This window comes from Sinocyclocheilus grahami, unplaced genomic scaffold (genome assembly GCF_001515645.1).
Source record: "Sinocyclocheilus grahami isolate Dianchi unplaced genomic scaffold, SAMN03320097.WGS_v1.1 scaffold60.1, whole genome shotgun sequence".
NCBI lineage: Eukaryota > Metazoa > Chordata > Actinopteri > Cypriniformes > Cyprinidae > Sinocyclocheilus > Sinocyclocheilus grahami.
This window is the reverse complement of record NW_015505239.1, coordinates 1,979,052-1,991,280: the sequence shown is the minus strand read 5'-3', so window position 1 is coordinate 1,991,280 and position 12,229 is coordinate 1,979,052. Positions and strand designations below refer to the sequence as shown.

At 40.2% G+C, this 12,229-nt stretch overlaps 1 protein-coding gene across 1 annotated transcript in view; it reads left to right on the top strand.

Annotated features, from left to right (window-relative positions):
- LOC107584480 (E3 ubiquitin-protein ligase PDZRN3-like) overlaps positions 1 to 7,082 on the top strand; it is a 101,292-nt gene extending 94,210 nt beyond the window's left edge. The window contains exons 5-10 of the mRNA XM_016271117.1: positions 948 to 1,035; positions 2,834 to 2,932; positions 3,074 to 3,136; positions 3,222 to 3,323; positions 3,419 to 3,535; positions 4,830 to 7,082. Coding sequence (XP_016126603.1) covers positions 948 to 1,035; positions 2,834 to 2,932; positions 3,074 to 3,136; positions 3,222 to 3,323; positions 3,419 to 3,535; positions 4,830 to 6,365 — 2,005 coding nt within the window. The 3' untranslated portion in view covers positions 6,366 to 7,082. The remainder of the gene's footprint in view (positions 1 to 947; positions 1,036 to 2,833; positions 2,933 to 3,073; positions 3,137 to 3,221; positions 3,324 to 3,418; positions 3,536 to 4,829) is intronic.
- The last annotated feature ends 5,147 nt before the right edge of the window (positions 7,083 to 12,229 follow it).

Genomic DNA, 12,229 nt, shown 5'->3' with positions numbered 1-12,229 from the left:
TGGAGCTGAGCTGAATGAGAGCGAGAGAGAGATGCAGAGTGTGTGCAGAGCAGGGCGACACGAGGAACAGTATTAAGAACCGCTGCTTTAGAACATTGATTTTGAAACTTGTGAATCAATTAGAATCATTAGAAGACAGAATCGCGATTCATATATGAATAGATTTTTATGAGCACCACTAGTTTTCTTCCTCTTCTCTAAAGCAGCTCAGCATGGCCTCGCCCCCTTTGCTGCCTTTTCCCGAGGGCGGGGTTTATCTGGGTTTGTTACGTCACGAACCTGGGAAGTAACTTGTTGTAGTCCCTACCAGCCGTTTTTGTAGGCATTAAACTGCCAGAATTTTAAAAGACGATATCTCCGTTTGCATTGAACTTTCAACTTCGTAACTTTGCAGATATTGTTTATGCTCAAACAGCAACATTAGACACTAACTAATGTTAAAAAAGTGAAATCGCAATGAACCACCCCTTTAAGTCTTATACTTTGTAAAATAGTTATTAAATATATTATGACTTGCTCTGTTCAAGAATAAAAAATGGTCACATATATTTATAAAGATGGGAGTCATATAGATGCATAAAATTGATAGTTGCAGCTCTGAAATCGTTATTTCGTTATGTAATTTTATTTTTATCGGAAGATTATTTCAATGTATTAATAATAATTTAAAATATTTGTATTAAATATTGCTGTCGTTTATCATATAATTATTCGGTCATCAATAAGAAAAGCACATATTTTAGCGATTATAAGAGTAAAATCTCTCAGACACATGAAGCATGCAAGATGTGATAAAACTGGCAGTTCAGCCAAACTGGTAACATTTTATAGAATGTATTAATTAATCAGTCCTCTAAAGCTTGAATACAGGGGTCATTTGTCAAGCACAGTTCCTCTATAATATTATTCTTTATGGTATGATATGGTTTTGTTTTTATGTTTTCTAGACACTCTCCTGCTCATGAATACTTCGACCCCAATGATTTCCTAGAGGGCATGCAGCATGAGATAGAAAGAGAAGAGCTGGAATATGAGGTAATGCCACACAGATTCTCTCTCTTTACTCTGTCTTCTGTCATCCCTGAAACGTGAATTAAGACATGCTGACGCCAGGCCTGATGCAAACTGTCTCCACTGATCTATTGGTGAATTGACCAACCACACCATCCATAACCACATGCAGGCACTGAAGCAGTCAGCTGTACTGATATCAAGTAGCCTTTTTAGCCCTGTTCCCTTGAGCAGATGCGAGACGGGGATATCGTTATTTATTTTTGTCATTGACTTATATAGGTGAAAAGAGATAATTGGATAGGTTGGAATTTTGACTAACAACTGGCGTGATGGATCTAAGTGTACAATAAGCATAGACAGATTGCGCTGTAATGATAGTGGTGGGCTGTGAGTCATGAGGGGTCACGAGTGAGTCCATAAAGAGATTAAGTTCAGAGACTTATAGCAGCAGATGCTCTGCACGCAGCACTCTCGATGACCTCTCATTGGCCCCTGAAGGCCTCCAGGTGCCGCAGTGCGGGCCCTGCAGACAGAGATCAATAACCAGGATGGGGCCAATCTGAATGCCCAACAACTCCACCACCATCCTGCCTTGTTTACCTTGATTAATGCTCTCCTTTGCACTTCAAGGACAAAAGAAAGAGAGTTTTAGATGCTGTGAGATAGAAATGCACTAATATGCAGTGTTTTCTTACCTTAGTGCAGTGTTGGCAGACATATCATAATCGTATTATGTAAGGAACTAACCAGCTTATCAAATACTTCCTCACTATGGTCATAAGCAAATTCACACTCAAAGAAAGGGTCAAGGTCTGAGACATTTATTATGGACAATTTCTGCTTGGGTCAATCTCATGAAATCTGTCAATCATGTGACCATTATATTTCACCCCAAAATCAAAGGAAATTATAAGCATATTTTTCAACTGTATTTAAAAAGAATTGATGTCTATGTTTAGGGTCATTTAGATGTTATACATTTGGACATAATTTTTGTCACAATTAAGCACATTTCCACCACCAATTCTCTTTACTATGCGAAAAAATGGCAAAAATATATTATTTAATCATGTAGTATTTATTGTAATGCCTTGAATTTATGCTGATTAAAATAAAAAAAGTATCACAGTTTTCACAAAAACAATATTATCCAGCACAACTGTTTTCAACTAAATAATAAGAAATGTTACTTCAGCACCAAATCAGCATAAAATAATGATTTCTGAAGTGATACTGAACATTCAGATTTGCCATCACAGGAGTAAATTATATTTTAAAATGGTAAACATCGATTAAAATAGAAAACAGTTAATTTTAAATTGTAATTATTTTAGAATATTACTGTTTAAACAGACCCTAACATTTTAAATGGTATATATGTAATATTAAGTATGTCTTTACCTGGACATGTATTCATGAGATTCGCCTGTTTACATTGACTAAGATTGATGGCAGAGCATTTGTTGGTTGGTTTAGATTATGCCAGGTTTTTGCAGTAAGCTGTTTGATTGCTCAATAACAGCTTTGTTCATGGCTGCTGTGATACCAGCCCCATGAGAGCTGTGATCTCCATATGTATCTTGTAGATTACAGGTGTTGACACAAGACTGAATGAGACTCGACTTGTGTGCATGTTTGTGGCAGCATGTAGCTCTGTCGCAGCACTATAATCTGGGCAAATTATTCAAACATGTAGATCAAGACAACAGATTGTGTACATTGTTATGATTTAGTTGCTGTGTTTGCACTGTTCAGCAAGTCGACTTACAAATGACTTATAGTCAGTGCTGTGCATTAAAATATCACACTCTTCTTTCAGGAAGTGGATTTATACAGAACTAATATCCAGGATAAACTGGGGTTAACTGTGTGCTACAGGACCGATGATGAAGATGAGACTGGGATCTATGTCAGTGAGGTGAGTTGTATCATAAAAGTAGCCATTTTTGTGCATGCTAATGTCCGAGGTATGTTCATTAAAACCTTTGTAGTTTCAGTTATAAATTAGCCATTTAGATTCATTGTTTATGGTTGGTTACCAATTTTCCTCATTGTGCAGATTGATCCGAACAGCATTGCTGCAAAAGATGGACGAATTCGAGAGGGAGATCGAATCATCCAGGTTTGCTGCCTATCATTGATGTCATATGTCTTATTCTGTCACATTTAGCCATTTTTTGTAAACAAATCTATATTCCACAATTCAGATCAATGGCATTGAGATTCAGAACCGTGAGGAAGCAGTTGCTCTTTTAACCAGTGAAGAACACCCGAATGTGTGCCTGCTATTGGCTCGACCAGAGATACAGGTGAGAGAACCAAGCCACAATCATACCGTTCATGCTGTTCACCAGCTTTGAAGGACAGCTGATAACTTTTCTCCTTTTTTCTCTGGTTGTTTTAGCTGGATGAAGGCTGGATGGATGATGACAGAAACGACTACCTGGATGACCTCCACATGGATATGTTAGAGCAACAACACCATCAGGCTATGCAGTTCACAGCAAGCATGCTCCAGCAGGTACAGCAAATCCATCAGAAAGTCACTCGTAGAGTCGGTCAGGAGGCATATCAGTCAGTCATAGCTCAGCCTGTCATGGCTTGATATCCTACACATCAATCATAATTTCTGTGTCTGTCAATGAGCAGGAGGTAAAGCAGTCAAGGTGGGACTTTAGTTTAAAAGAAAGCATGACGTGTTGAGGTCTCATTTGAATCTGGTATTAACATCTATATCAGGTGATCAGATTTGAAGTGGACCGTGCAATGTACATGTGTAAACAAGGTCCAGTGCTTCTTGGCATCTAAATGAACCAATTTGGAGGTGGTCAGATCTCATATGGCTGCTCTGAATTTGTAATATAAATGCTAATGTGTTCAGATTTGTCCTAGACTGTATTGAATAATTGCTTACTTATTCATTATGCCAAAGCTAGAAACTTGGCCATCTAGTTTTCAAAAACATCCTTTATGGGCTCATCCACACGAAGCCAGAGCTTTCCCTATCCGATCTTTTTTTTTTACTTGTTCTAAAAACTAATTAAGTAAATATGGCGTCGCCTCAAGAAATATCTGCGAACACACGAAACCACTGAAACTGACTCAAAACGATGTAGTAAACATGCCAGACCAGTATGTGGCACTATAATTCTGCCACAGAAATTAAAACGGAAAAGAGAAGACTTGGAGCATGCACATAAACCTTATGTGCTGTATAGCTACAAACCCAACACAACAACAAGAAGACAACTTTTGCTTTAGTAAAGCTAATAGGCTCAGTAGCTTCTGCACCACAAACACAAGCATGTAGGGTGCCATTGTTGTTGTTGCTGTTACATGATGTAGCGGTGTCTAACTAAAGTGGAGACGTGGAGTGATGACATCATCGTTTCACAAAATATACGGATTGGCTGTACACACGAAAATGCAAGGGTGTCATTTTCAGATTTATCCACTCCGGGACCCGGTCAAAAAATAGTGGTTTCATGCTCCCAAAACCCCAGATCCATCTGGACGAAACGCTGATACGATACAAAATGTTTACGTATACAGCTAAACGTGTCTCTGTGTATACAGGCTCTAAGAAACTTTAGGGAAAGCCTGTACATATATCCACCCCCACACCCTTAAACCAATGCACCAAGACATGTGAACTTGTGAGCTTGCGAGAGGCTTGCCTCCTAATTTAGTTGTCAAATAAACCAGGCATTGTATATTAAGAATATTGTTGACTCCTTGACGAATTGCTATTGTTCCACTTTTGTAAGTCAGTTGGATATGCTTTTTTTGACGTTCCCTGACTTGTTTTGTTCTAGAAGAAGCATGAGGAGGATGGAGGTACAACAGACACTGCTACGCTGCTCTCCCACCACCATGAGAAGGACAGTGGAGTGGGCCGCACAGACGACAGCACTCGTAACGATGAGAGCTCTGAGCAGGAGAATCTTGCAGATGACCAGACCAGCGCTTCCACCACACTAGGCAGCCGGCGCAGGCTCGCCTACAGTCAGGACACCCTAGGCAGTGGTGACCTCCCTTTCAGCAGCGAGTCCTTCATTTCTGCAGACTATGCGGACGCGGATTTCTTGGGTGACTTTCCTGCTGACGAATGCGAGCGGTTTCGTGAGCTTTTGGAGCTCAAGTGCCAGATGCGGAGCGCGGGCAGCAGTGGTACCCCAGAGCAGAGCTTGTTCTGGCCAAGTGGTGGCGTAGGTGGCGGACAGGGCAGCGTTGGCGAGGAGGGCATCGACAAAGAGCTGGAGCTTCTGAATGAGGAGCTCCGCAGCATTGAGCTCGAGTGCCTGAGCATAGTCCGAGCACATCGCATGCAGCAGTTGCGTGAGCAGTGCCGCGAACAGTCCTGGATGCTCCACAACAGCAGCTTCCACAATTACAACACAAGTGTGGATGCAAGACGCCATGAGCTAGCGGACATCAGCGAACTCCCAGAAAAGTCAGACAAGGACAGCTCCAGCGCATACAACACTGGCGAAAGTTGTCGTAGCACACCGCTCACGCTAGAGCTCTCCCCAGACAACTCTTTGCGACGTGGAAATGAAAATCAGGCCGAAGCAGGGGCCAGTAGTGGTACTTCGGGTGCCAGCAGAATTCTCAAACCTCTACTGTCGCCCGTCCAAGAGGCTTGCAGCCCTAACAGAAGTCATCCGACCTTGTCAAAAGAGTCCGAGGCTGGAACCCAGCCTGAAATCCGTGAACGCAAAGCTGGTCGCCATGCCCAGCCCCAGTCGCCCTACAAACATGCCCACATCCCGGCCCATGCCCAGCACTACCAGAGCTACATGCAACTGATCCAGCAAAAGTCGGTGGAGTATGCCCAAAGTCAAATGAGCCTAGTCAGCATGTGCAGGGATCCCGTCGCTTCTGCTGACTTGGGACCCAAAATGGAATGGAAAGTGAAGATTCGCAGTGACGGTACGCGATACATTACCAAGCGGCCTGTCCGGGACAAGCTCCTGAAAGAGCGAGCCCTACGGATCCGAGAGGAGCGCAGCGGGATGACTACAGACGACGATGCCATCAGCGAGATGAAGATGGGCCGCTACTGGAGCAAAGAGGAGCGCAAGCAACACGCTGTCCGTGCCAAAGAACAGCGTCAGCGCAGGGAATTTATGAAGCAGAGCCGTATGGACTGTCTGAAGGAGCAAGTGGGCAGCGCTGAAGACAAGAAGGAGGTCAATATCATTGAACTGAGTCACAAAAAGATGATGAAGAAGCGGAACAAGAAAATCTTTGACAACTGGATGACTATCCAGGAACTGTTGACCCATGGTACAAAGTCCCCCGATGGGACACGAGTGTACAACTCCCTGCTGTCAGTGACCACGGTGTAGGCTCTGTAATGTTCTGTATATAGGAGACTACCGATTGGAGTAGACAATGCTGCCTCGTTCAATGCGGCAACATTTGTAAATAGGAAATAGGAATGTCTTGTCTGAAGGAACTTTGCCATTTTCCAAGAGAAGGTACAATGAGAGTCTCAAAGATTGAATAGAATGGATTTATACAAGTGATGAGAAGGTGTTTTCTTATTTGCTCTGTTCATTTCTATGTTGCGCTTGTGGTTTTGAATATTCTATTAAGTAACTGATTCATGACCATTCGGCCTCTTTAAAAGGTTTCGGAAAACAATACAAAGACCATCAAGCATCACAACCATCAGCATTTTTATTTTCTGTCAAGTAACTAACAGTCAGCAGTATTGTACTTTTTATGCATACATATTGCTTATTAAAGTAACAGATATTTAGCTTAATGGTCATCACACAGATGTTATTATATACTATTCAGACAGGGTTTTACAACAAAAATAACTTTGCTTTACAGACTTTAAAGAAAAGGTGCTGTTTTTCCTAAAGTTCATATTTCACACAGCTACTGTTACATTAGACATGCAGCCATTTTTTGAAATCTAAATCTGTTTGTTGTATTGTTGATATTAATGTCTGTTGTAGACAAAAAGCCTTTTGTATAGGTCTCCATTGTATTACAGCCAGATAATACAGTTTAACAAATCATTAGCTAGAAACGCAATTTGATGTCTTGTAAAATGAGAGAAATAATAAATTATTGTTTTATATTTGATGAGCTTTCAAAATATTGTGGTGAGCTTTTTTTTATTTTCAGTACATTTTTACTAACAAGAAGTTTCAGTTTGCAACCGCAGTAGGTTGAGAATTTCTTCAAACCAATTTAAAAGCACGAAGGGTTCCGCAGATATGTGTCTATCTGTTCGTGTCTAAGTCTGTTAGGGGGTTGTGGGTGAATAGTGTCCACACTTCAGTGACCACTCGACCTCAGGGCCACTGACCCAGCCAGGCCCCTGTTTCTGCTTATCTGTCCCCAGCTGTGTGTAGCTCTGAAACATAGAGCTCAGGTCAGTGAACAGACCTTTATCTCATTACAATCACACTGAAAGGTCTGCAATGCCACAGCTGCAATGAGCAGCGCAGCCAGCTGCATTCAGAAAAGACTTCTGTTCCCAGCACACACACTAGCACAGTATTATTCTGACAAACTACTTTTCTTTGCATTTGATGACAAAGCATCAAATCAAGTGCAAACAAATTATGCTAGAACTTTTTTATTAGTCATTTTGCAGTTTGTTTTAATCAACTGGTGTCATTTTTAGTGGATGAATGAAGTTCACACAGGTTTCTTAGTAGAGTGATCCCAGATGCAGTTCATCACATACAGTTCAGTAATACATGAACATGTTCTACACGGTTTGACAACCAGATAGTGTCCAAATAAAAATTTATTATACATTTATGTAGCAAATCTATTTTTTGTTAAATATTTAGCTTGAAGGGTGTTCCATATTTCTTTCAAATAAATGCCACTTGGTTTTATATTTTATTATCTAATGACCTTCATACATTTTTAAATATAAGGGTCCAGATATTTTGTGGGGTTTATAATGTAAATAAGCTTTTTGGGCATGTATCACTGTATAATCGAAAGACTTTTTCAGTACAAATGTAACCATTTAACAAAGACCTGTTTAACACCTTGTCACCCCAAAAACGAAACAACCCCATTCAGGGGGATATGAAGTATGCTACCAAAGCTATCTGACTCTTTCTATGTAAAAAATTTGATGAAGAAAAAAAATCTATACCATTGTGTAGCTTTGTGCATACGTTAAGGGAATAATTATGTTAATAATGGAGGGTAGGTAACATGCTGTCACCCTCCTCCTCTCTGTCTGCTTGTATGTAATTGATTGCTTTTCTGCTTGCATGAAGGAGGACCGTTTGTGTGATTTATGTCCTCAGAGATCTCTTCACATACACTCTTTTAATAGGAGATAACAGCGTTCCATGCAAAGGCAAACAAAAAGAAGCAACAGCAATCAATTCTGAGTTGTTCCCTTTCCGGGCCAGGAAGAGAGGCGAAGTGGAGATTGCTTTGATCACACTCTCTGGTTTATTTTTATATTGGTAATGAATGAAGGTGGGCAGTGTGTGATACGGCCGGCCGTCCTCCTGTGTTAGTTTTGGAGCTCCTCTCATTTGTCTAAATGCCACAGCAGAAGAAAAGGAGAAGCTCTAGAGTAAATTGGCTGTTGACCGATAAGACCACTGTTTGCGTCCTTGGCTCTTGTTCAGCTTTGTGAGAGGAAATGGGCTGACAGGGAATGGTTGTATTGTTTAGAATGAGAATGAACTCCAGTGGGCCATCCTTGTATGAGAAATGGGCAGTAGTGAGCATTGTTTTCAGTTGTTTTGTAATTTTTACCCCATTGTACCATTTTTCTTATGGATCCTGTGTCAATTGATTCAGCATTTTTTTTAAACGTAAAACCCCCTTAGCTGGTAAAATCACTGTGAGGCAAGGTCTTCTTGAGTGTTTTTTGCTTATGAAAAGACGGCAACAGCAATATGATGAAAGACATCATTGTGAATGCTATACATTTAGTCATTTAGCAGACACTTTTATCCAAAGCGACTTAAAAATGCTGACAATAGAAGCAAGCAACAATAAATTATATACTATACAATTGCATAACTATATACAACAAAAATGTAAGTTGTATTTCAAAACCAACAAATTCCAAAAGTAAACCCATAAAACATGTCCTCTACTGCAGCATCACAGAAGTCATGAAAATATAAGGTAATGTATGGGTTTTACATTCTTCAGATCGTGAGAGAGCACCAGAGAGAAGTGTTGTGATTGGCTGTTTTATGATTGACTACATCGCGTCACGGCCAATTTTCGCGCTCAACGTAATGTGGACATAAACAATGCCTGAGGTGGATCTTATCACGTCGTAGAACTAGCCACCACTCAGTACGGCAAGTTATTTACCAAGTAACGTAGCAACTTGGCGCCTTACTATGTGGCATGTGGAATGTTCGTCATGAGTTTGTTACTTCACAACGGCTTCAAACATGGTTGGTCCTGTCAGAAATTATATTCAGAACTATTCGTTTTAATGTTATATATATCAAAAGAAAAATAATCAGCTCTGAATAATTGGTCATTTTCCCATCACAATTAATATTTTGTTCACGTTTCAAACCCTGTAGGGTTTCTTGTTTCACACTTCTCCAAGTTCCAAAAAGGTCACGGTACAAGATGAATATGTGAAAACTTACTGAATGTGAATTAACTTAAGCCTACTCATTTTTTAATTTGCTATAGGCAACTGCACTTATGTCATGTTTGGTTTCTTGTTGTGTGGTGTTAATCATTTGACATTTGCAAACTTAAAGTACTTTGTGTGCAAATACCATACAACATAATTCATAACACTGCACCGATTCCAGCATGAGCAGTCAACTTGATTACTAAAAATCACAGATTGCATTCATGTGCATTGTATGATTGCTGTCTCTTCTTTCGGCCATCTGCATGATGACCTGTTATTAAGTCATGTGTACATGTTACATTTTAGTGTTGCAAACAGCATAAACTGAATTCAATCCCCCAACAAGCTGCTATAAATACAGTCTGGTTTGGATTTTGATTTGATTTGAAATTTTGCTGTGATAAAATGGGAAACCAGGTTGCAATCCTTCATTCCAAATATTCATTTCATCAAAACAGCACAGTGGACCAGGCATGGGGTTGTTCTTACCATTTACTTTAAGAAATATATGTCAGAATATATAAACCAGAATGTAAAACATGCATGCTTGTAAATACAAGCTGCAAAACTGACTGTATACATTTCTCGTATTACACAGGTGAAATGGCATCAGACATAACAATGACTGATGGCAGGAAAATACACTCCTATCTGATCATCCACCATAAAAGACACCCACAGGCCCTCTAACATGAAGACGTAAGGAAGAACATGAAGTATGCACCTAATTCAATTAAACCACCTCTGCTGGGCTGTCTGTTTCCCAGACCCATGAATTCTGAATAGTGACATCTCATTATTTTTAAGATGGTGTAGGTTATAAAAAAGCCTCTGTCAATGCACTGAAACACTTCAATCAGTTGATAAGTGGGACAGAGTTTATGTGCATTTTTCAGAGTGTGCTGAACTGCATAGCATATAGCACTGCGGTGCATAGATACAGTGCCTTGCAAAAGTATTTTCATTTCATTTCAAGTACATTCATTTCTTTTTCACATTTTGTTATGTTGCTGCCTTATGTTAAACTGCTTTAACTTGCTTTTTTCCCATATCAATCTACACTCCATACACCATAATGGTAAAGCAAAAAAATGGTTTTTAGCATCTTTGTAAATTTATTAAATTTAGCTTAGGAACATTCATATTGCTTGTAGTTGTAACTACACTTCAAGTGAAGTTAACCTGTGGCAAATTTAATTGAATGGGTATAATTTGGAAAGGCACACATGTCTTAATTAAAGGTCTAACAGCTGATAATGCATATCAGAGCAAAAACCAAGCCCTGAGGTCAAAAGAACTGCCTGTAGAGCTCAGAAACAGGTTTGCATCAAGCCACACATCTGGGGAAGATTTCAGAAAAAAATTCTGCTTCATTGAAGGTTCATAGAAGCATGTAGTCTCTGTTACCCTTAATGGAAGAAGTCTGAAACAACCAGGACTCTTCCTAGAGCTGGCCTCCTGGCCAAACTGAGCAATTGATGGAGAAGGGCTTTGGTTAGAGTGGTGAACAAGAAGCTGATGGTCATTCTAGTTGAGCTCCATGATCATATATGCAGATGGGAGAAATCTACCGAAGGACAAACATCACTGCAACACTCCACTGATCTGGGCTTTATGGCGGTGTGGCAAGACTCAATCCTCTCTTCAGTGTAGACCCATGAGAAAACACTTGGAATTTGAAAAAAGTACCTAAAGGGCCCTCAGACTGTGAGAAACAATATTATCTGGTCTGATGAACCTCAATTCCAAGCATCATGTTTGAAGGAAACCAGGCAATGCTCATCACCTGCAGAGTACCATCCCAAAAGTAAAGTGTGCTGGTAGCAGCCTCATGCTGTGGGGCTGTTTTTCAGCAGCAGGGACTGAGGGACTCGTTAGAGTAGAAGAAACGCAGGGAGCGTGATGGATTGTAGCGTGGTAGAAGACTAGTTAGGTACGCAGGAGCTAACCCATTAAGGGCCTTATAGGCAAGTAATAATATTTTGTAACTGATACGGAACTTAATAGGTAGCCAGTGCAGAGACTGTAAAATTGGGGTAATATGATCATATTTTCTTGACCTGGTAAGGAAATACCAGAATATAAAACATGCATGCTTGTAAATACAAGCTGCAAAACTGACTGTATACATTTCTCGTATTACACAGGTGAAATGGCATCAGACATAACAATGACTGATGGCAGGAAAATACACTCCTATCTGATCATCCACCATAAAAGACACCCACAGGCCCTCTAACATGAAGACGTAAGGAAGAACATGAAGTATGCACCTAATTCAATTAAACCACCTCTGCTGGGCTGTCTGTTTCCCAGACCCATGAATTCTGAATAGTGACATCTCATTATTTTTAAGATGGTGTAGGTTATAAAAAAGCCTCTGTCAATGCACTGAAACACTTCAATCAGTTGATAAGTGGGACAGAGTTTATGTGTGCTGAACTGCATAACATATAGGACTGCAGTGCATAGGCATGTAAGACTCCCAATTTCACAGTCTCAATTCAGAGGAACGTAGAATAATACCAGATCACACAGTCAGTTTTCTCTTTGGAGTATTTTTGATGTGAGCACCCATTCTTCCATAGTTTTAATAGATTT